Raw genomic sequence first — 25,547 nt, forward strand, 5'->3', positions numbered from 1 at the left:
TTTCCAAAATAAGGTTTAACCTCTTGTCTTGTGTGTGCGTGTTTTATTTTCTGTGCGGCTGACCACAGAAGCGGTCACACTGTCACTCAGAAAAACATAGACAGCATGGAACGAAGTCAAAAGCTTCACAAAGGCTGCGAGGAAAAGCTTTCACACCTCTGTAACTCTGTGTGACTGTTTAACACATCCCCTCATTTCCTCTGCTGAAGCCTTTTGCCTCTGTTCATTGTGAATATGTTGTTCTTAGCAGACTCTGCAGGTTAAATAAAGGTTAAAAAAGAAAAAAAAATCCCCCTTATAGCTCCTGCCAGCGGGCTTTTACAGCCTGCAGAAAGGCTGGCAATTCCTTGAAGGGAACGTCTCCAATAGGCCTTAATTTTACATTTTAAATATAAAGCCTTCACTGTGGTTTATGCACGAGTACATGGTGAGCACAAATTGAATTTTTCCTGGGAAATATGAGCCCTCAAGCGCACAAGTCGTACTGTTTCCCTTGGCAAGTTCAGAGGACAGAACGTGGGTAGAGGAAGCCAAAAACAGAAACAAATGGAGCAAAAAAAGGAAGACCAGAAAGGTAGGAAAGGATGGATGGAATGAGAGGAAAGGGAGTAAGGGTAAGAGAGTTGGATGCCAAAACGTTGGGGGGGGGGGGCAACTTGAAAGTAGCTAATAAAACTAGAAAAGGACAGCCAAGAGGGAAATGCTCAGTGTCAAGGACACACCATTAACTCAGTTTCAATTATGTAAAAGGGAGTTTTTATTTTAATTGTGATACATCACTTTTGACAGGGCAACACTTTATCTCTCTTAGTCCAAACTTTTTTTAACGGCATGCGCTATGGTCTCAGGTACATGCCATACGCCAACACTTTGCTGGAAATACACACTGAGTATTTTCAGGTGAGTCTACTGTCAGCACGTCATTACACGGAGAGTAAACCAGCCCAAATAGGAATGAGAATGCACACAATGAAACAACAACACAATGAACAGACTCCTGATTGTAACTCTCATTACTATCAATATTAGCCCCAGCCAGCGGCACATCCTAACCAGCGGCACATGTTATCAGTCGGTCGGAGGGTCACAGAGGTAGCACTACACCATGGACAAAGAGGAGATAACATTTGAGGTGGAAAACAACAGGATTTTATTTGATGCTGCTCATTATTTCTAGTAAAAATAAACCTCTAATTTTTTTGCGCTCCATAGTCAGGTCAGGTCGGTTATGGGAGCATATGCCGGTTTTGACACTTCCCCACATCAACCTTGGTCCTGTACTGCTTTGACCTCCTGATGGCATCGTTCTGACCCATGCCAGGCCCTTGCCCCATTTCTCCAGGTACCTTCCCAGCTGACCCCTCCATGGCACACGTGGCCGCCCCCAGAGATCTGGTCCAACCCACTGGGTCCTGAGCATCCAGTATGTGGTGAGCTGGATCTGGCCATAAAAGCATGTCAGGTGCCTGTAGAAATGGAGCTACATCTCCTGTATCAAGCAGCTGACCCTTCCCATCCCTGCTCTTCTGAGCCCATGAGCATTAAGCACACAGTTTTGCCAAGATGCATAAAAGTGAAGTCATCACAAAGGAGTCCTGCCAGTGCCACAAAAGTAAAGTAAAACCGGGAGGACCAAGGACCGAAAGACTCTGACTTTCCTCTGCAGGCTCAGATACCGTGAGCACCATATTGCCTTGTCCTGTGTGATGGGTCCGCTGCAAGTCTGCCGATACCAATATTTAACTTTTTAACCGCCCCAAGCTATGTTTTAGCCATTTTGCCTCGCTTGGACTTTTTGTCCTAAAAAGCTTGTAAATCCATCCTGTGATGCACAGTCAAGCTCTAAGCATCCTTCATTTCAGGACAACCCGGGCTTTAAGAATATGTGTCACTTAAATGTTTAGAATGTTATGGGACTATAAAGGCAAAAGAAAAAAATAAACAGACATTAAAACACAAAGATTTTTACGTGTGACACACAGTAAACCATAATGACTGACTTTTCTTTGCACAAACTTGTTCTCCCATGCCTTGTGGACCAAAAATTGAAAAATAATCATTCTGTCACAAAATGTCTTCACAATATTAACATTTTCTCAAAAATAGTCCTTGCACTTCTTTGTATTTGGTCTAGTGCTATTATTCAATGCAGTTCCTGTCTGCAGTGACACAGAGGGCCACAGCACAGGCTCTTTTTCTCTCCATTATGAAATATTCTGGCCTTCTCCTACATCAGCTAGGGCTTAAGGCATGCACAGTTTGACAAAACATGACGCTACAATGGAACAGCCTGCCATTGGTTGTCACAACCTGTCACAAAGGATTGTGGGATACAAAATGGCATTTAGCATTGGCTGGTAGCGGCATAAACAATCAAAAAGGGATTATAAAATGGATAAAAAGGCATTCAGTATCAGATTTACTGGTGTGGATTTAATCTTTAGATAATCTGGAAAGACAGCCATGTACCAGGCTCACTAGAAATTCCTATGTAAGGAATTCAAAGGCATGGACAGCGTCATTAGAACGGCACAATGGCTAACTCCTAAGGGGAAAATGTAAGAGGCTACAATTTATGGCTAATTAATAACCTGTCACCTCCTGCTGTATATGACAAAGTCAGAGGTTTAAGCTATCTGTCAATACTGATATCATGCCAGTGATATTGTACATCCTTACAGCACTTCTGTTAAAGGTGTATGGTAAATTGGCTTTCCAACAAACAATGGCAAAGGGTTAATAATGGCATCAGTAAGGACCCGGCTAAAGATGGAGTATCAATAAAAGTATCATTATCAATAAAATGTAACAGTCTTCATCCATACTGATACAAGAGTACACCTTTGGTGGCTAACGCTAGCAAATGATAGCATAGTGAACATAGATGTTTTTAATGTTGTTGTATTTTTTTGCTTACTTATGCATGTGACCATTCTTTGCATGTGTTTCTCAGTGTGTGAGAGAGAGATGGAGAAAATGGGAAAAAGAACATTCAGTGGAGCACATCACACAGGTGGAGTTTTACCTACCTTGACATTTCCACATGCACATTACACACACACTCCACCATACACACACACATTCTCCAGGTCACTTCAGTGTGGGCGTGTTTGGTAAATATGCCATCCCTGCCTTCCCGAGTCCACGGAGAATGTGGAGCTTTCATTCGTCTGATTAAGGGGCGAGGACAAATATGCCCTTTAAGGCGAGGCCCAGCTACCCCCCCACCGAACCTCAAACCCACCCACCAACACATACACACTGACAGCCTTAATAGCGTGTAGCCCCAACACAGGTGCGATCCCACATGGTTCTTTCCAAAACAGAAGGTGGTTGGAGGCCGGAGCTGATAACACTCCACTGCCTGACATGGAAGTTATTTGGTAGCTTTTGTTGGAGGTTTCCATTTAATATCAAAGCATCACTTTACTCAAATGATCTGTGAGTCACACAGCACGAGCACATCCTCTACTTTCTTGACAAACATTTCCTGTGTGGCCAGAAAACATGCCTCACATCGAGCTTTGGCTTCTGCAAAATAAGACTCAGTAAAGCAGCCTGCATATGCTACAGGAGGTAGATTACATTTTTAGTTTCTCTAAAAATATCCTCCAAAGCCTGATATGGGTTTGTGCCTTTATGACAGATATCTATTTGTTTAACCTTAGCCTTAAAAAAGAGACAAAGAACCCCATGCTGTTGCATTATTTTGATAAATTACCTTTTTGATGTATTTAGATTTAAATGGGATAAAATCTCACTTCCACAGCTGTCTGTCCCATATTTAAAGCAGTCTTGTAGTCTGATAATAAACGTGTGCAGGCGTTGAAGAATTGATTGAAATCAGTGTTGTCCATTCCAATGCTTGTGCACCCAGTTTAGATTATAAAGACAGTTTTTCATGTACTTTAACTCCCATTAATCCCTTCCATATTTACAGTATTCTTTGGCCTACTTGACAACATTCAATAACTCACACCTGCTTGGGCTGGAAGCAAAAGCAAATATTACTCATTTCATTTGGATTTTTTAATTTCCACCGTAAGTAACTGCTTTATTTGACTTATTTGTAACTAGAGTAAGTGGCATAAATACCATAATATTGGGACTAATTACAGGTATTAAGTTATTTATTGTTTTAATAAACAACAGAATCAAAGAGCACCGATGTTTGACTGAATTGAAATCACATTAGCCTAATATTTTCAGCATAATATCATCAATTAAAAACGTAATACATTGAATCCAGTTTAAGGAAATGTTTTAAATCATGCTAGGCTGGAGATATCTTGTATTGTTTCACCTTGTGTTCACGTATGCATGCATCTATGTCATGACCATTCTTGTAAATATGGACATTCTGCATTTTATAGTCTGTTCCAAAGAATGCAAAAAATGACATACTGTCGTCTGTGCAATTGCACAGATTGTCAAATGGTTTAAGGCACACCCCATGTATGCGGGTGGCCCAGGTCCGAGTCCGGCCTGTGGCCCTTTGCCACGTGTATCTCCCCTCTCCCTGCTTCCAAGTCTATCCACTGTTGACCTCTATCTAATAAAGGCACAAAAGGCCGAAAATAAATTTAAAAAAAATGTTTATATATACATTTTAAACTAAAGCATTATTTAGTGGATGAAAATGCCAAAAATACACAAGTATTCTGTTTAAAAAATTAATCATTTTTACCACTTTAATGTGTAGGTTTACAACACTTTCTACATTTCTAACTCTAGAACTCACAATACCATCATATTTTGATATATATATTTCGAAATACCAATTTTTTAATCAGCTTTTTTTTTTACTTTTGGGTGTTTTTTGAAGGTCTAGAGGTAATACAGTAAGTTAAAGTAAAAAAAAAAAAACACACACACACACAGAATTTTGATTTCCTGAAGTTGAGATTGTGCTCAAAAATGCTACCAAACATGGAAATGGTTAACATTTTCTGATTGGTTTATCAGGGTGGGTCAGGACCTAAAAGTGGGTCATGGAGCTCTTTCCAGCAGGTCACGAACAAGTGCCATAAATAGTGGCAAAAAGTCTATAATGTATAGAAGCCCTAAGAGGATGCAGATCCATACTTTTCTATTTTACTTACTTTTCCTGTGATTAAAAAGTGCATTTCAGTCTCCAATCTCATTTTCTTAAGATTTTCACTTATCTATCTAACCTTCTCAGAATAGCAAAACTAGTTTTCCCAGATAGCAAGGTAATTCATGACTAGTCCAGGGAAAAGGGAGTAATAATAAAATGTATGTATGCATCCTTTTTGTATCTGTGCACTTTTTAACACATTTGAGTTGTCATGTCTCTCTGTTCAGTTGTGTTTTGTTCTGTTTAAGGCCCAAACTGCAGCATTTTTCATAAATTAATGAAGCAATTGAAAATTTCAAAACATTTGGGTCGCCATTTCTGATAAGGGGGTACTGGTGGGTCCTGATGCATGACCAGTTGAGAACCACTGCCTTAGCGTAACCTGATGAGCATATGGGTAGAAATGAAATACTATTATGTTGCTGTCGTTTTTGCATTTTTGTTGCATTGCTACTTATCTGTTTTCTTTGTTTTTTATCTTGAGATCTTAAGCCGTAGCTTAATTTATACAGCTAAATACTAAGGTGTCAGAACTGAATTACTTGTCAGTTTCATCCCGAGATTGTGGACAGTTTTAATAGTTCCATATGTTTTCATTTCAACTTTTGAGAAGCGAAATAAAGAATTTAGATAAGAATATAAGATTATCTAAGATGTTGTAGTTGAATCTCTGAGGCCACGCATGCAGAGGTTTCTTCCAGCAGGAATATTCATGTGTAATATCTCCCCCTCGTCTCTATTGTCTCAGCTGTAACACACGAGGAGGAAAAACCCACCCACTTAACACTTTCATCATCACACTTTTCTATGAAATCTAAATTCCTCTGCTGAGACCCCCACACACTCTCTCTCTCTAACACACACTCTCGCTCCACTCTGCTATTTATGATCATGTGCCATGTTTCCGTTCTCCCCCTTCCTCCCACGTGACTGGGCTCCCTACCATGCTTAACCTCACCTCCCTCTCCTTAACCCTCTCTCTCTCTCTCTCTCTCTTGCCCTGTAATCTTAAATAGGTTTCACATGGAGCTGTGGTCAGGCCCTGTTTCTCATGGCGGAGGCATGTCACTGCAGACACTTCCTCTTTTGGAGGATGGAACATTTCATTTCTGGTCGAGATTTTGGCTCGGCACCCCCGACGTTGTTTGATTTATGTATTATTTAATTTCCTCTCTGAAAATTGGATGCAGTGGGGCTTCTTTTTCCTTGTGACGGTGGTGTTTCTGTGGTGTGGTTTGGGCAGTTTTGAGGGAGTGAATTATTATTATGCTATTTGCATAAGAGCAACTCTAAGGGCCAACATAATCTCATGCATTAAAAGTCAAGCATTAAATGTCAGCTATCCCACAATTTATGTAGATTGGATTATATGTTATGTGTCTTTGTATAATCTTTAGAAATTTCTGGAGTCTGAAATGTTGTTTTCTTGATACTGTACTCTTGGTTTGGTATTTGCTTACCAGCTAAGAACAACCGTTTTCGTCTTCTTCTAAATGTCAACATTTTTCATGGTAACAAGGCCAGCAATTTTTGGTCAAAAGAGATTGGCTGCCGTTCCAAATTTGTCAGTGCCACTGCCAACTTACTTTGGCAGTTGATACATGGGTCAATATAAGAGCATTTTTAATTGAAAGCAGTTATTTCTCTATCCTCAAATGCAATGATTTTTTATCACATGACAGTATTTTCTGATTTTATATCAGCTTAAAGTTCAATTTTTTTTTCAAGCTAAACATGTTAAAAATTACTTAGAATCCCAAAACTACATTAAAATCATGTCTGCATGTGATTTGCAGACTATTCTTATGTTAGAAAGGTATTTCAATATTACACTTTTGAGTTTGACATAAACACAGGATACTTGTGCAATACTGAAAGGATAAGAATATCACTGGGATATGCTAATCCCATTTTTCACCCTAAAAGTTATACAGCCATTGCATTGATATATTCCACATTCATCTGGAAAACCTCCCATGCAAAGTGCTTGGAAATTTTTCAAAAAATTCACAGAAGGCTCTGTTAAAATGTTCTGTCACATTCATTACGGGCTAATCAGAGTGACAAGACAAAATGAGGTAGTAGTCATGTGCAGCCCTGGTAGTAACCTGAACTTGACAGCCAGGCTCTGTCATAGTTACAGTGGAGCTAGTTGGTGGATAAAACTCATGCCAAAGCAGGTTGGGAGAAGAAGAATAAAGACATCTGGCCCAGTTCTGATAAAGCTACCGCTATACTATAGTTACATCAGAGCTGATCGCTACACCAGCAGCCGTTGTATCTACCAGCTCACAGTACAACTATTAAACCCTGCCTGTAACTATCACAAACTTATTCCAGAGCAGGTCAGGAGGAAAGCAAAAACATCTTTTCAGTCATGAAAAGCTTCAAGTGTGGATCTTTGCGCTTCGTTTAATAAAGGAATATGGCCCAGTTCTGATAAAACTACTGCTATACTATAGCTACATCCAAGCTAATCGCTACACTGGCAGCAGTCATTGCTGCCCTCTCCCAGTGCAACTAAACCCTGTCTATAGCTACTTCCTTGTTCTCCTCAAATAATGCTGACTGGTTGGGTCAATTTTAAGACCCAGCACAAATGTTTCAGATTTGAGCTTTGCGAGATGGATTTCCCTGATGACAGACATGGATTCTGGCCAATCCATCTGCTTTGCAACGTACATTTTTGCAAAGAGGCATGCATGTGTGATGGAGGTAAGATGGTGTTTACCCATGCATGATGAATATGTGGGTTGTTATGTGCATTGCTATTGCTACAGACTGTGTATCATCTAATATGTCATCTCTGGCAGAACAGAGTGCAGTAATTTTCTGAAACCTTTTAGATTTTTTTGTAATTCATATATAAAGTTTATGAATAAAGCAGTTACATTCATGTAACAGCCACATTGCAAACATTACAGACTAAGCCACATTTCATAGTTATAACAGAAAAAAAGATCAGAGGTCCAATATAGGATTACTTTGCAGACCCGTTTTAGAACAGAGTGGCTTACTTCAGCTTCATTAGCTTTAGCTTTAGATTGCATAGCTACGCTAACAATTTAATTAATGTTAGTACGTAAGCCAATGTAGAGAACATAACTATGTAGTTCATGTAGTTGCTTTGTGAGCTTAGCTTTAGCTATGTTAGATGTTTAAGTTACATTAGCTATGTAGCTTACACAACTAACATGAGAGCCATGTGAGCTTTGCTTTCTGCATTAGATTGTTTTCATGGGTGTTGAGCTTTTTTCTTTTTTTTTACTCAGCTTTATTAAATGTTTTGTAATTGGGTTTTACAAGTCAGGTTTTTAACTTTTACCTTTACCTTAGACCTTACCCTATCCTTGAACAGAACTTTAATCCAATTTTATTACTAAAGTTTTAGCTTCTATTTCCATTCTGAGATATACAGCATCTAAGATAACTGGTCTGTGAGAGTTGGCATCTGAGACGTACCGTCTGCAGCCAGACTCCTCTCATGTATGCAGCATGTTTTTGTGCACAGCATGCATTAGAACATTTACTCATAGGCCTTATCTGTGTGGTCTTGCAACTGTTACGTATAAGCATGTTGTGTACACGTGTGTGCAATGCATGTTTAATGCATTACAAACTGTACATGAGCAAGTGCATAGTGTGGGGAGTGTGATAGTGCACTGTGGAGTATGAGTGCAGGACTTGTGGAGTGATGGAGGAGAGGTTTTGAGGGAGGCGGTGAGGAGGGGGTCGAGGTTCGTTTCTGTAAATGTGGCCGTTTGTGTGTGAGGGAGAGGGTGAGGCAGGAGGGAGGAGAGGAGGGGGGGACTGGATGTAGCCTGCTGTAGACACAAGGGCGGATTGATAGTAAACACACACTCCGGGTCTAGTGGATCTGCTGCCGGTAGCGGGGCTAACAAGCCCTTCATTAAGGCCGTCTGATACACTCACTGAGCGCCTTTGTTGAAGTAGGAAGCGAAAAGTACACCAGACAGATTTGACCTGAGAACGTTGGTATGCGCTGCCAACAGTCGCAGGCTTTTTTTCACCCTTCCACTTCTCAAGGAGGGTTTATTTTCGTCGTGCTGAACAGGTTGTCTCATGGCACGCGCCAAATCTCACCTCCTCTGGGGAAATACTACAGGAAAAAGCTATAGTTTTATATGATTATTTTGCTCTGAAAGTGTCGGAGAGGATGCACGTAAGGATGGGGAAACTTTATATGTACTCTATGTTGTTACTTTGAAAATGTAAATGAATGTGTGAATTTTAGGGTCCAAGTGTCTCATTGATAAAACTGTTCATAGAACCTATACTAAAAATGCCCCTGTGGCAAAATCCTGAAAATATCATGCTCTAAAAATATTTCATTTATAAAATTGTGCAAACCTGCCGGGGTTGTTCTTTTATATTCATGATCCACCTGAAAATGTGGGAACATAGATCTTCCTCATGTTCCTCCCTCTAAAAGCCTTCATTCAAATGTAAATGTTTATGCAAAGCGCTTAATGAATGAAAAAGGTCAAAATACATCAGAGCTTTTCAGCAGTGAACCATGGCACCTGAAGGAAGATTGAAAGAATTCCAGGTGAACCTTGAGAGTAGTACAAGGAAGAGCAAGTTATATGACGAACTTGCGGAAGAGATGGCGAAGGCTGGGTGCTTCTGAATGCCAGACCAAATAATAAACTCAGCCCAGTCAATTCGGCCAAAGATGCTGCCGTGAAATGTTAAAGGCAATGCACATGGTGTGTAGAAGCAGGCTTATTGTTTTGTTTTGTTTTTTTGCTAATACTGTAAACAACATCAGCAGCAAAACATCAATCAACACTATCATCAATGTCATCAATTACATTGTCTTCTACAGCCATGTGAATAAGTTTTAGGCATAGGGCACAAACTATTTGGGGTTTACCATATCAAACCTTAGCTGTTAGCTCGGATGTAGCTGTAGGAAAGCGGAAGTTAAATCGTTACTGGGCCAAATTTCTTTTTAAAACAAGCAGAGAGCCACAACAAAAACGTATCTCTGCAGAGAACACATTTTTTTACCAAGACGCTCCGCCATCAACAATCTACAGCAGCAGTGACCCGTCAGCTCAAGAGTAGCACATACAGTACATACGTCATTTTGTCTTGTTGCTCTGATTGGTCCGTCATGAATGTGACAGACAGTATGTTCCTCCAATCACCTTCCAAGAATTAAAAAAACAAAATTCTGCCCTTCCCAAATGCTTTCTATGGGAGCTTTCTCAGAAGAATGTAAATCCATGCAATGGACACTTGAAACTGTCCATCTGGCATGCTAGGTTAGATTCCTGATGTTAAGCTACTCTAAAATGTTTGTAAACATGGTTTGGAGTTTGCTTGCCAATACGCACATTCTGCTGTTATTTGCAGATTGCAGACGTTAGAGGGGATGTGGAGTACGCCAGTTTCAGGCCCCCTTTCATGCATAACAACGAAGAAACCCTAGATGGCTATGCCAGAGCAAATTTTTTCCCCAATTTTTCTTATAAATGACCTGTCAGGTCTTATGAGCTCAAACACATTTTGCATTCTTTGATATCACGTTGGTTAGACTTTCTTTTGCTTTGTGATTACATATGGATATTTTCTTTTTTACCCTTTTTTAAGGCAGTTCTTATTTGGTGTATTTTCACATTTCTTCACAACCTCAAAAGCCTCTAAGGTGGATCACTCTTTTACACTCCCATCCAAATGTTGATACTAGCTTCCTTTTTATTCCTCTCGTACGTTTCTGCCTGCCATGTTCAAGTGCTAAAAAGTGTCAGGTGTGTTTATGTAACCCTCTCTTTGCTATGTTCTTATTTATATTCTGTTATTCTTTACTGGATCTTGTTACCGTTTGCTGCTACAACGGCCTAATTTCCTCTCTGCGGCCATTAAAGTTTCGTGTTGCCTTATCTTACAAGGACAACAGGACCTCACATACAGCGCTCGACGTGCTGTAGTATATCACTCTACATACAGTATACATATCCAGCATGGGCTAGCTTGTGTGCGTTCAAGCAGAATTATTTAGGGTGTAGTTGGGGCTACAGAGGCAAGTATCGCTGTGACCAATAGAGCATGAAGGCCGCTGTTGTATCCTGGACTTCATGTTGTGGCACTCTTAATGGCTGGCAGCACAGGAGGCGAGCGAGGGCTTGCAGCCTTGAGCAAAATGAGCCCTGCATGTGCTTGATCTAATGTCATAGCCCCATTAAAAGTCTTCAAATCTCCTCCTTCTTCTGTCTTTTTCTGTATTTTGAATCAGAAAAATAATGCAAAAGCCTGGTACCATTTTTGTCCTGAAAACTAAGTTTACCAAGTAGTAGAAATAGATTTAAAATACCTTTTATTGCAACAACTCAACTGATGGCAACTTAAAAGACACAATGGACATCTGATTCACTCTTCATCAGTTAATAGTCACCTTCATGACTGATGATATCTTTAATCATCATGTCTGTAGTTAATAACCCACTATAATAATAAATACTCACAGGTTTCCAGCCATAAATCCTGCTGTAATAAATACTCAGAAAACCTTTAATAAAGGGTCCTTCTTTCAAAAAAGCCAATGAGTCAGTAGCTTTAAATGTTTATAAAGCCATCAATAATCAGAGTTTTACTGCTTTTTAATGAGCTATGGGCAAATATTAGCAAACGGTGGAGTCAGAAATGGTAGGAAGTAAATAAAGGATTGTTATTTTTTACGGTCCATCAGTTGTTTCCTGCTGTAACTGTTAAAAAGTTGGTCTTAAACCCCTGCTGTTATTTTCCAGAAGGTGCATGGTCAAAGCGGCCTTTCTGGCAAACTTTTGGATCTCATTAACAACTTATGACCATCACATAAAGAAAAATCAATCGGTTACCTGCATGGATTATATGCATGTCTTGTTTGAAAGCGCTGCCCACCTATTTGAATATGACTGTTAAACGAAAATCAACAACATAAACCATCAAATATTGACACAGTAATAAAGATACTTAACTTCACCATTGACGTAAATGACTTTAATTTAGTCTCATATTCAGAATACTTGACTAAGACACCCTAATTGTCACTGCATCTGTTTGCTCATGTCCTCATGTGTCTACATACTGCAACTGTAATCAAGAAAAATATGTTTTCATAAGCTATATGGACAAATATATTCAGACAACTAACCAAAACACTACTAGGGACTGTAATACTCAAATCTTGTATTCAAATACATATATTGTAATATGGAGTTGGGCCCCCTTTTGCAGTTGCAACAGCCTTCTTTGACGACTTTCCACAAGGTCAGGGTTCTGTGCAGGCCAGTCAAGTTCTTTCACACCAAACTCATTAAACCATGTCTTTACAGTCCTTGCTTTGTGCACTGGGGCACAAACATGTTGGAATAGAAAAGAGTCTTCCCCAAACTATTGCCATAAAGTTGAAAGCATAGCATTGTCCAAATTGTCTCGGTATGCCAGAGTATAAAGATTTGCCTTCACTGAAGATAAGGGGCCTTGCCCAAACCCTGACTCGTCCAGGTAATGTTCTTCTGGCATCCGCATATGCCAAGATGCTTATCTGACTGCCAAACAGAAATGCGTGATTAATCACTCCACAGAAAACATTTCCACTGCCACAGTCCAGTGTGTTTTACAGCACTCCATCTGACGCTTTGCATTAGACTCACTGATGTGAGGCTTGCATGCAGTTGCTCAGCCATGAAAACCCATTCCACGAATCTCCCGCCGCACAGATTTTCCTGCTTACATTAATGCCAGTAGAAGTTCGGATCTCTTCAGCTATGGAATCAGCAGAGTGTTTGAGTATTTATGCACCATTCACCATAGCAGTCATTGACCCTACTCTGTGGTTTTATGTGGTCTTACGTTTTGTGGCTAAGTTGCTGTTGTTCTTAAATGCTTCACTTTTTGATAATGTAACTTGCATCCAGCAGGGATGAAATTTCATGAACCGTCTAATTGCAAAGGTGGCAACCATCACAGTACCAGGCTTGAAGTCACTGAGCGCTTCAGAATGACAATGAATCTGATTGAAACTCCTGAATTTAAGGCCCCGGATGTGTCCAACTACTTTTGTCCATATAGTGTATCAATCAATTTACCGTTTCCCCCTTTTCTGAGTTAAAAACATCCAAAAAATGTCTTTCCCTTTTAATGAAAAAATAATTCAGGGCACATTCGCACTAAGGCCAGTTGCCCTGTCTCCCCTGCCCAGTCCACAGACAACATGACAGTAGCTTTACTGACAGTGTGGCTTCCTTTGCCTCACAATTCATCCTCCTAAATCTGAAGTTGTAAGATTAATTGCAGATTGCCCATTAAAGGGTGTTTTTTTCTCAATTTTTAACTGTTTTATTTAATCTAAGCTGTCTTATTTTCGTCCTCATTGAATCGATTTTAGCCTGGCACCCTTATTTTCAGTCTTTCAGAGGGAGTTGTCTTTTCTGTCCTCATAGATAATGACCAAAATGGAAATAATGGTAGTCTGGCCTCCTTACAATATTCACAAAAGTCAAACATTTTCATCAGTGATTATATGCCATTGCATAACTTTTAGGACTTGCTGAATGTCTTGTGTGTTTGGACACTGATGTTAAAGAGCCTTGGCTCTCAGAGGCGTTTGCAAACCACCAGAGGAAACTTGTCATTAGAGGAATATGTGGAAACAAGGATGTGGTGGGCGCTCCAATTAAGTATCTATCACTTTTCCAGCAACCAATTTAAACGCCCTACACTTTAAGAGGCTCTGCTGACATTTCATTAAAGTGGAATGACTGACAGAAGGGTTTTGGACACTTCTGCCAGTGGTGACCGCGGTGTAGAGAGAAATCTTAGGCTTAAAGCTCCATATTTCCGGTCAGGAGAGTTTTGTTTTTCCTATGAGTGTTACTTCTGTCTGCTCTGATCAAGTACGAAATAGCATATGCAAGTCTGTATTTAAAACAACCCAAATAAACGTGTGATTATGGACTGTAGGTAAAAGCTCATAGATTTAGTTTGAATTTATCTTCAGAAAGCTGAAGATGGTTGGTGAAACACTAGTGTTCAGTAAGGCAGGGGACTCTGGATGGGGAGTGATGCAGGCTGCAGGCATCTGTGACCTGCTATATTCTTATTAGAAATGTCCTGAAGTAGGCCCACTCATGGCAGCAGCAGTTCTCTGTGTCCATGGGCATGGGTTCCCAGTTTTCACACCTACACCACCAGGTAACTTGCTCTTGAGCTTTTAATTTTCTCCCCTCTCTTCCCACTTCCTGCTGAGTCTCCATCTGTAGAAGTTGTTCACATGTGTACTCCATGTCATAAAAATGTCCCCTGTATCCACAGTAAACAGCACGTTAATATCACTTGAGTACACATCAGTCATTTTAGTTCCGTTTCAGCGTAGTTTGTTGTAGTTGTCTCTGTCGGAGGCCACAGACCTAAATAGCTGATCAGGGGATATTGATACGCTGAGGCAGAAGAACGAGTGGTAAAAGCTTGCATTGCAAATAGTGCCAAACACAGAGGCTTTCTGGGTGAAAATAGAAATAGAACAAAAATTATAGAGAATATATTACAGCCATATATTACAGCTTGGCCCATTTTTACCTAGAACTTGTTAAATTATGCTGAGAAGTTACGCTGTATAGGCCAGCTTCTCTGTAAGATGGTACAGCAAGTCTTCTTAAAGGGGCAGTGCTCACTGAATTCACAGGAAGCTTATGCCACTACTATTTCAAAGTACCTCATACAATCCAACTTTGAAAATACCAAAATATGCTTTTAAATTTTTTTCCTGCATAGCAGGAATTAAAACCAACATTAATTTTTGGCCTATTTTGACCTAAAATCTATTAAATTACACGGTGCAACTGTACCTATCTGTGGTTCTATATAGTCTGGCTTCCTTGCAAGTATCCTCAGTGCTCTTTCCTTAAAGGGCAACAAAGACTGAAATCTGTTGTGTCTGATATGATTGCCATTACTAACACAACCCATCTTTAAAAACACTGAAATGTCCCTTTAAGGGTAGATTAACATTAGGGACTTGAGCCCAGACCCAGATACATTTGGCTCACAAACTCCAGTACATTTGATGAGTGTTGACTCAACCAAACCATGTCTGAGTCCACTTGTAGAGGTGGTCTCGAATACAGATCCTGTGTAGCTGGACATAGTATGTGGGAGATATGAACACAGTTGTGCAGAAGGTAATATAAATGCCTCCTTCATAAAAAAAAAAAAAAACAACAACATACGGTCAGATCTGCATGGCATGGAACATTTTCCCTGAGCTGCAAAGTAGATGTAAAAGTAGAACATGGGTTGTTGTTGGGGCCTGAAAAATCATAAAAACATCCATAGTAACCCACAAGGCAGTGCAGGAATTAGTGCTATTACCTCTTAACAAGAAGGTTCTTGGTTTGAATCCAGGTTGGGTAGAAGCTTGCATGTTTTACTTGTTGATGCATAGGCTCTTCTCAGGTTCTCTGTGTTTCTCCCACAGTCAAAAGACATGAATGTCAGCTCAATTTGTGACTCTAAATTGCCCGTAGATGTGAGTATGACTGCTTGTTTGTCTCTGTTGTCAGCCTTGTGAATGACTAGTGACCAGTCCAGGGTGTAGCCTGCCTTGTGCCAAGTGACAGCTGGAATTGGCTCTGGCACGGAAAGGCGATGTAGAGAAGGGATGGATGGATATTAGCCTCAAAGATGGACAAATGTGAACCTAAGTTATCACCAGGCCTGTCTCTTCTTTTTTCTTCCTCTTCGTGGGTTTGCAAACGAACTACATGCATACTGTCACTCTTCGTATCAGACAGTGGTCAGATGCAAGTGTGCTGGGGTATGGAGCAATGTTGCTAACATGTGAGCAGACCAGAGGTGGAAGGTAACTAATTACATTTACTCAGACTACTGCAATTGAGTAGTTTTTTGTGTGCTTGTACTTTTTTTTAAATCAGCACTTTTACTTCTACTTAAATATGTTTTAATCAGAGTTACTGTACTTTTACTTGAGTACAACACTCTTGTACTTTTTCCAATTCTGTTGGCTACACAGCTGTACATAGAGAGAGAATGATTGCACATCACATCCCAAACAGCTGATGTACACAGCAAAAACTGGAGTGGTGATATCTCAGGGTTAACCACTTCAAGTTTACTTCAACTCCGAAAGTGTAACTTTAACTCTATTCTCAGTAGAATGGTGTTGATCCACCAGTGTTAGTTGAACTCTGAAAATATTCAGTTAATCTAAGCTCCAACCAAATCTGGGGTGATGTGTGGGTGAAGTTTCCCATCATGCCGTGTTTAGTTGTGTTTGGATGAAACCCGTTGTACAGTGGGCTCTGATGGGTTTCTTTCGGTCATGTCTGAGATGGATTGTTGTTGTTTTTGTTGAAGACACTTTTGCACCATGAGTGAAGTCATTCACTGAGTTAAAGCTCCCATTTGTGAGTTTCAGTGGATGCATAGTGCATTAGTATTTACTGCCTTGCTATGAAGCTGACTCTCTGCTTTATTCTTGCCAGAGGAGATTTACCTCAGCACAGGGGTGTCAAACTCAATCACAGCAGGGGCCAGATTCTGAACTTGGGTCTAACCTGAGGGCCTAACAGGGTCGATATTCAACCATAAAATGTCAACCTTGTTTTCACCAGAAATGAATTATGGTAAGAAAAACTTGGCTATGATGATAAATGATTTTGCAATTAAAAGGTGAAAATGATAAGTTAAAAACTGAAAATCTGAGGTAGAAAGTCAAACTTAGAAGTTTAAAAGGTAAAAACATGCCATTTAAAGTCAAAATAATCTTTTTTAAAGGCAAAATATGAGATAGAATATTGATACCATAAATTTAAAAAGTCAAAAACTGAGATGGAATTCTAAATCATAATTTTTAAAAGTCAAAATATGAGGTAAACATTGAAATCATGAGTTTCAGATGTCAAAAAAATCATCAAAAATAAAATAAAAAATCATGAGTTTTTAAGGTAAAAAAAAAGAGATAAAATTTAAAGTTAGGAGTTGAAAAAGGTCAAAACATGAGATAAAAGTCAAAATCATAACTTTAAAAGGTCTAAATAGGATTTAAAATGTAAAATTATTAATCAGGTTAAAATATGAAATAAAAAGTCAAAACCATAACTTTTAATCATAACTGTGAGATGAAAATTGAAAATATAGAGAAAACACTCATTTCTTCACCACATTCCTGACTTTTTATCAAATTATTTTTACTGTTTACTTGTTCTAATTTTTATGACTCAACAAGGATATTATAAATCATCATGGTTAAGTTTACATTTTCACACTGGAGGAAATGTGCAGACCTCATACTGGTGGGCCAGTTAAAATACAAATATCATATGATGTGGTGGGCCGGGTAGAACTGCACCACGGGCCGGATTTGGCCCCTGGGTCTTGAGTTTGACATCCATGCCTTAGCAGCTCTGTCATGCTGCTAATGTGGCCTAATGCCTAGTATGAAAACACCATAAGGTACAGAGTGGATCCATTGGGATCTCTTGCACAAAAATGATTACGTTGTAGAAAAATATATGTAGATTGAGGAGAGTCAGAGAAATTTAGGAGGGAACCTGTTGTAATGGAAGAGTTTTTACTGTACAGACTGTATCTTTAAACACTTTATGCTGCATCATCAAAACCTCTCTCTCTCGCTCTCTTTGACTCTATCAGACCGACTTTCAGGTCATCTTGAGTCAGCAGGTTTCAGCCTCCAAAGTCTCCAAACTGAGAGGCTCTTGATGATTACTTTTTTCTGGGTTTGCTTTGCCTTTATGACTGGCTGCTTGCCACCTCCAGGAACTGTAAAGCTTGCCCACATCACCAGAGAGCAGCCGCTGCAATGCATCAGCGTAGCCCTCGCCATATATTTAAGTGATTGCTGACATAATTTATGAACGGAATGAAAAATAAAGTCTGCATTGCAATAAAATTTAAAAAAACAGGGAGAGATCTATAATTTATTTGGCTCGCCACAAGTCAGCACTCTACGCCACCGACCCCCCCTCCTTCTAAAGCTCATTTCTGTGCATTTGCAGTTTTCTCCTTCCTCTTCTTTTGCCTCTCAGGAGCACAAGGGGGGCATCTTAAGGGGGCGATGGGTCTCTTTTTGGGGGGAGGTTAGGGGTATCAGGGTGTTAGAGGGGGGTCAGTGCTGGCTCCCATGTGGGAATGCCTTCACGTTTACAAACAAACTGGCTCTTTTGCTCGCCCTGTTTGCCTTTGTGGCTTAACTTTTTTTTTAAGGCTGGTACGGGCAAACACACAGTGGGAAACACTGGCTTGTTGATCGCCTTCACAGACCCACTCATAAACCCAGTGAGCATGAATGTGGGGGCCTGTGTGCGTGTCGTTTGTGTACTTCAGAGCAGCCCCGGACATATTTTCCCTCTTTTTTAATAAACCCAAGGGGTGTTGCGGAAGTAAACAACCAAATAATTATTATTAAATCATGAGATTGAGGCACAGGGGGTGCAATGTCAGTTTTCAACATAAATAAGAAATTACACTCTGATTGTGCTGCAGAGTTTGTCTGTTCCTGTTTATAGATGTTGCTTGGAAACAACACTAAATCACATTGTTCAACATGTGGCTTCTCTCGCTGCCTCTCGCTAATTCCTTGCCTTGCTCGCTCGCCCTCACTCCGTTTGTAAACAGGGAACCGGGATGCATGGCCTCATTGTTTTGCATCATTATTACTGACAGGCCTTAATGACTTGAATGATGGGAAGGCCTCATACAAAATTAACCCAGCCCTGTGTGTTTACGCTGCCTAAATCATGTTGCTCATTGGCTCGAGAAAGAGAAGCAGAAGGGGGGGAAACAGGGCCTCACATCCTGACATCTGTGAAGCACCTGTCCTGAGCTGTGCATGCTAGCAGCGCCAGAACACATTTAAACAGCCATCTTCCCTCATTTACTCCACAGACTTGAAAAACACCATGACCGTCATGTGCTTAAACAATTGACTACCTCTGCTTTGTTTTCTTCCTCTTTCCACTACGTCTATGCATTGTTTGTTTTGCATGATGCAGCGCTCAGCTATTATTTGTTTTCCAATTTCATCATTTAAGGTTTTACCTTCCCAGTTCTGAGCTGTTGTTTGAAATGCATTTGTAGTTTCTCCCTTTTCTCTTATTTGGGGTTAGTTGGACCTGATCAGTTTAAAAGCTCAGCCTTGCCGTTGAACAGGAATTAGTTTAGACCAAAAAGATGTCCACAAATCTCCTGAAGGTCTTGATTCTGCAGAAAATACAGTACTGGTTAGGTTTGGAGAGCATATGTTTGGGCCGTTTGTTGGTCAGTTGGTCTTGTTGGGGTCTTTATTCAGTAGAAAATGGTGTCAGTCATCAAGAGCGGTATGTTGGGTCTTTTTGACGATGGACCGGAAGGACTTAGTAACATCTTAATCCATTAAAGGTTCTAGATTTGTTTAAAAAAAATTGCAAAATCAGATTCCCAGATTTCCCAAAATTCCCATACAGCTCTCCAAAAATTGTTTGAATATTCCCCAAATTAAAGTTTCAATGAAACTTTATCAATCAGGCGCGATTCAAGTGGACTCTTGAATGAAATATGAATGAAACCATGCCTGAATAAGGTACAGAAAGTCAAGTCATCTGTATCGTCATCTCAGAAACTAAACTTCTTTCTCTGTCACTGCAGTTTGTTCACATTTTTCCTCAGTAAAAGCTGAAAATCCTCAGAATCAAGTCAACAAATGGTGTTATGACTCACCGTGCAAATGAACAAAAGTTGGAGTCAGCAATATGCGATGCAAAAGCAAAAACGTCTCCTGTTACCTCAAAAACAGCAGTATCTGAGAAGTGCAGGCCCATTTGATCCTCAGAGATGCACATAGATGTGTAGATATGAAGAACGATGTAACTAGCATCTTAAAAAGTAATTTTAAAAGCATCCACAGTGGCAGGATAGACTCTTTTGCTGGGTTAAAACATAAACTATCTTCTAAGTTCTTGACCTGAGTGGGGGCTATGGTATCTTCCCCATCTTTCCTCTTCTTGGCAGGTTTTGAAACCAGCTTCATGTATACCACCACCTGCTCTATCGGACTGAGTACATACGTGAGTGGGCCTGGGCACAGATCAATGTTTCTAGTGTGAAAGCAAGCCAGGGGGAAGAAATCCGGTGGGGCGTGGTTTGGAACAACTGGGCCTAGTGTGAAAGCACCCTAAGTCAGTTGGTAACTTCACTCACGATGCAAAGTGTCTCATACCTAAAAGCATTCTGGGAATATTTTGCAGATTAAGGGATGATAGTCAAATAATTTGAGTACAATGACAACAAAAATCAGAAGGGTTGAGCATAGAACCACACATACAAATACTGTTACACCCCAACTGTTCAGTAAATACGCAATTCAAAAAAGAAGTAAACAAAAGAGCTGAGTAGTGCTGGTCTATACTCATCATATTTTGTTCAGCCAGGAGCTCTCAACATATATTCAACCATTTTATCATGAAATGGACTTACAGTTTTACTTGGAGGAGAAGGCTCTCCTTAAAAGATGCTCCTTGGGTTAGTCAAGCAGCATGCTTTGACTTTCCAGGGAGTGCATGGCTAGAACCCCCATATGGATGTATACATTTATGACAGTGTATTGAATACAATAAAATTAGTTCAAAAGGAATTAATCCATAGTAGCATATGAGGGTGCAACAAGCTTTACAGCTAGAAAGGAGGAGGCTGGGGTGGAGGAGGTTTGCTAGCTACAGCAGCTTAGTGCATCAGAATTAATGCAAACATATTTAAATACACCGCTGTGTTAAGAGAAAGAGCTGTAATTTGCTGTGGGCACTGGGAGGTAATAATTAGGATCAAGTGGTACATACTACTGGTTAAAGCAATCAAAACACAAGAAAAACACAAGCAGAGAAACAGGGGTAAGAATAATGTCAGCAAGTCCAGATTTTGATCTTTATGTAAGAAAGTTAAGTCAATGTTGTATGGTCATCAGAAGAATTGATATAATATTGCATCATGATTAAAGTGGCGATTTACAGGCCTACTACCTACACAGGAAAAGGACAAAACCAGCAAAAAGATAAGACATACCACTTTGACTATAGAGGCTGCCAAAATCTGCAGACAAAAAGTTCCTCTCAGGAGCTTTAAACATATCAAAACAGTTGTAAGAGTTCTTTATTTTTCATGTAAAAATAATACTCAACCTTTCAATGAAACAGGGATAGGATACACTTATACAATGTACTACAAAGCACAGGCTCTCATGTTCTAAACAGGACCTAACACATCTTGTAAATGACCAGAGCCACATGCATGATAGCTGTTAACTGCTCCTCTGCTCACTGCAGCCTTCATGAGAGTATTCAGTATTAACTTGCGTGTCACGCAGCGTGCCACAGAGTGCAGCTGCACAGACAAGGCCAGTGTCCGGCACTGCTTCGGTCCACTGAACAATTTAAGAGCACCCACACTGCTCTACATGCATGCTCCCACTGTTCACATGACTGCCTGTCCCACTAACCTCCCACCAGACGTTATCAGTGGTTATACAGGCCAATAGTTTCCTGCATGGAGGGAGTTGTGTAAGCTGCCCTGGCTCAGAACAAAGCTGTGCCTCTACAAAGGGAGGAGGGTGGCACTGCTGGGAGAGGTGCCTGGCCTTCATCAGCCAGCGCCACCGAATTCGGAAGTGAGTCACTCCTCTGCCGTGTGCAGAATCCCTCCCAAAGGTCACCCTCGCTGGCTGCAGCACGTCTCCATGTCAGCCGTTGCATAATGCCAGCAGTAGAAAAACAGGCTGCTGGAGGAGGGCCGTATTTACACTTTGGACACAGCCGATCAGAAATGGTTCTTTTTTCTGGAACAGATTTTTTTTCTACAGGAACTACTTGAGACAAGAAATACTCAATTAGATTACTGATGTCTACTAAAGCAGTCATTTCAACTGTTTTTAAGTTTTGCACTGAAACAACTTGGTTTACATTCTGACTCCACATTTCACACTTTTCTAATCCTGTCTGCTTTTTTACATTTTTGGTGTACAGACATAACGACACCTTCAGCTGATTTTCAACAATGACAAATGTTGCACTTTGCACCTTAGATCGAACAAAACATAACTCTACAAAGAAGACAAAACAAATATTTTTGAAAAGCACATCATTACAGAAGGGCGTTTTACTCCATTTCTCCAAGATAGCATGGAATTTTGATAATTTCATGAGCAATTCACACATTATCCTGAGAATACCAACTTTATTATCACAAGCACATGAGATCATACATTTACAACTCAAAGACCAAAATGTGCCTGTTAACACAGGACAAATAAGCTCGATCAAATGTACAACACTGTGATATATAGCATATTCATCACACTTAAATGTTTCACATCATCAAACAAATTTTGATATTAGACAAAGATAACTAGTGTAAATACAATATACTGTTTTTGATTTAATTTATTATTGGATAAAAGCCATCTGCATTGACATGTGTGCATAGAAACTTCCTGCATCCTAGACTTTTTTACCTTATTGATTACATCATATTATCATTTCACCACTTTTCTACCTGTTTTTGCCACTTTTGACCCATTTTACCACTCTGCCTATTTTTTGCCTTTATTAATCTATTTTCGCACTTCAGATTCATTTGCCAATTTAAACACATTTTGGCACTATGAACCTATGCCACCTATAAATCCAATTTCAACACCTTTTCTGCCCATTTTTGCACCTTTAAACAATTTTTTGAATCTTTTTAACCAATTTTTTAACCAATTGTTAACCCCATATCACCACTATCCATGACAATTTTGAGCTTTATATGCCATTTTGCCCCTTTTTTGCCACTTTCCACAACTTTTTTTGTTGTTTTTGTCACTTCTGACCCATTGTTGCCATAGTTTTAACTAGGGTTGTTCTGATTTCGATACCAGTATTGGAAATATGTCAGATACTGCTTAAAATGCAGGTATTGGTATTGGCGAGTACAGGAGCTTATGCACCGATCCACAACCATTTGGTTTAGCTTAATATTTTGCTTCGTTTAGCCATGCTAAATGTTAGTGCTATAAACCAGAAATCAATTCTTCTTCACTGCCAGAAAGCACTGCATGCCGGGCTACCGTTTTTAGAGCAGCAAAGAAGAACCAAAGGACCCACTACTGCAGCAAAGAATGGTGTCTGCGTGACAGTTTTTCTCTGAATGTGATTGTTAAAATGATGAAATGGTATTGGAACATTCCTAGTTTTTATCCTTTCGACCACTTTTCCGTTTCTGCCACCATAGACCCATTTTACCACTCTCTGACCTATTTTACCTCTATTAATCCAATTTCGCACTTCAGATTCATTTTGCTGATAAAAAAAAAACTTTGGCTTTGTGAACCCATTTTTGCCACTTAATTAAAAAATAATAAAATTATAAATCCCATTTCACCACCTTTTCTGCCTGTATTTGCATCTCTAAACCAAGTTTTGCATTTCTAAACCAGTTGTTGCCATGCATTAATGCCATATCAAAACCATTTTGCACCTGACCATTTTATACCTTTTAGGCCATTTTGCCACTTTTAAAAACCTTTCCACAACTTTTTCTGCCATTTTGGCCACTTTTGATCCATTTTTGCCATACTTTTAACTCTTTCCACCACTTTTCCTAGCTGTTTTTGCTGCTTTTGACCCATTTTACCACTCTCTACCCTTTTTTGCCTCTGTTAATCCATTTTTTTGCACTTCAAATCTATTGTGGCTCTGTGAGCCTCTTTTTTCCACCTATAAATATTATTTCACCACCATTTATGCCCACTTTGCCTCTTTTAACCAATTGTTGCCATGCTTCAATCCCATTTCACCACCTTTTCTGTCCATTTTGCTCTATTCAAGCCATTTTGCCATTTTCTCAACCCTTTCCAGCACTTTTTCTGCTGTTTTTGCCAGTTTCTGAATTTCCATTTATCTGTATATTCATTTTAATCCAATTCGCATACATTTTTGCCACTTTAACCCATTTTTACCCAGTTTCAAGAAAAGATCTTGAAGATTTTGTAGAAGGCCATATATTACAACATGAATGAATATAAAATACATGTGTTTATTGATTTCACAAGAGTGGATATTATTCAGGTAAAAAAAAAACAAATGGTTATCACAGCTTAACTTTACAATGGACCATGTTTTTGCTGACCTCTATGGGCCTCTATTTGTCTGGGCCCCGGAAAGCTCTCCCCCCTTATGGGCGGCCTTGTCTGGGTTTAATCTAACCCAGTCCCTCTTCCTTCCAATGCCATCACATTGGTTGCAATAACTATTTGTGTACCTCAGTGTAGTCTTCGAAGTTTGTCAGTTAATAGTCACAGCATGAATGTATGGCTCTCAGATCGTCTTAGCTTACTGTCACACCTGTTTGAATCATATTGTCCGGCATTAAAATATCCTGAAATTGAAATAATTGCACATTAAACCTAAGTGTTTTATTGTTCTTCTCTAGGACATGGTACTCTTTGTCTTGCTCCCTGTTGAAAGATATCTTCTGACTCAGCTGTACTTCCACTACTCTATTGCTGTCTATCATCAGGGCCACATATACATAATCATTCTTAAGTTCCACTTTTGTCATCCAGTAATCAAAGAAATTCTGTTTGATCTGACTTTTGTGAAATGACATCACTTTTTGCCAGCTTGCTCCCTTCAGAGCATAGCTACCATGATGCTGGTGCAATGGAATTTCATTTTGGTCATGATGTATTGGTTATATACTGTTAAATGTCTTCTTCCTGCTTATTTCCTTCTTATATCAATGCATTTTTACAAAGTTAAGGCCTTTCTAGGAAATGATGTATAAAGTGTGTTTCCATTACCATAACACATCAGCACTCAGCAGCATGTCACTGAAGTCGATCAGCCTCTGCCTGTGCTCATGCTCTGTGTTCAGTGGAAGGAGCGCTCTGCCTGACAGCTGAATATCTCTGTGTCTGTTTCCTGTCCCAGATAACAGCAGTATGCAGAGAGGCTGCCCTCCTGGCCCTACAAGAGGACATCAAAGCTCAGCACGTCCAGGCCAGACACTTTGAAAGTGCCCTGAACACTGTGAAGCCCCGGATCCCCGACTCTCTCATACAGTCGTATATCAGCTATCAGCAGCAGCACAGCGGCCTGTGCTTCTTCTGAGCACGCCACCGCGGACAAAGTCAGAACTAACACGACTATCCTGCTAAATGAATGTCACTTTAGAGAACACAAGAGGAAATTTATGTTGACTTTTCTGTTCTAGCAGCGCTGTTTTTCTGAAATATGAGTCAAAGTATGTCAGGAGATCTGAAAACATTCATTGATAATGTATTAAAAGATATTTGTGTTTATTTATGGTCTTGGTTTCTCACTTTTTGGAATGGGAAAAAACACTGCTGAAAAGAAAAATCCAGTAACAAGCTATTGGTGACATTTGAAGAAGT

The 25,547-nt window shown here is 39.8% G+C and overlaps 1 protein-coding gene across 1 annotated transcript in view; it reads left to right on the top strand.

Annotated features, from left to right (window-relative positions):
- Positions 1-25,402, top strand: part of spata5 (spermatogenesis associated 5) — a 222,940-nt gene extending 197,538 nt beyond the window's left edge. Inside the window, exon 17 of the mRNA XM_041796946.1 lies at positions 25,084-25,402. Within this exon, the coding sequence (XP_041652880.1) occupies positions 25,084-25,263 (180 nt within the window). The 3' untranslated portion in view covers positions 25,264-25,402. The remainder of the gene's footprint in view (positions 1-25,083) is intronic.
- The last annotated feature ends 145 nt before the right edge of the window (positions 25,403-25,547 follow it).

Source organism: Cheilinus undulatus, linkage group 10, assembly GCF_018320785.1.
Source record: "Cheilinus undulatus linkage group 10, ASM1832078v1, whole genome shotgun sequence".
Taxonomy (NCBI): Eukaryota; Metazoa; Chordata; class Actinopteri; order Labriformes; family Labridae; genus Cheilinus; species Cheilinus undulatus.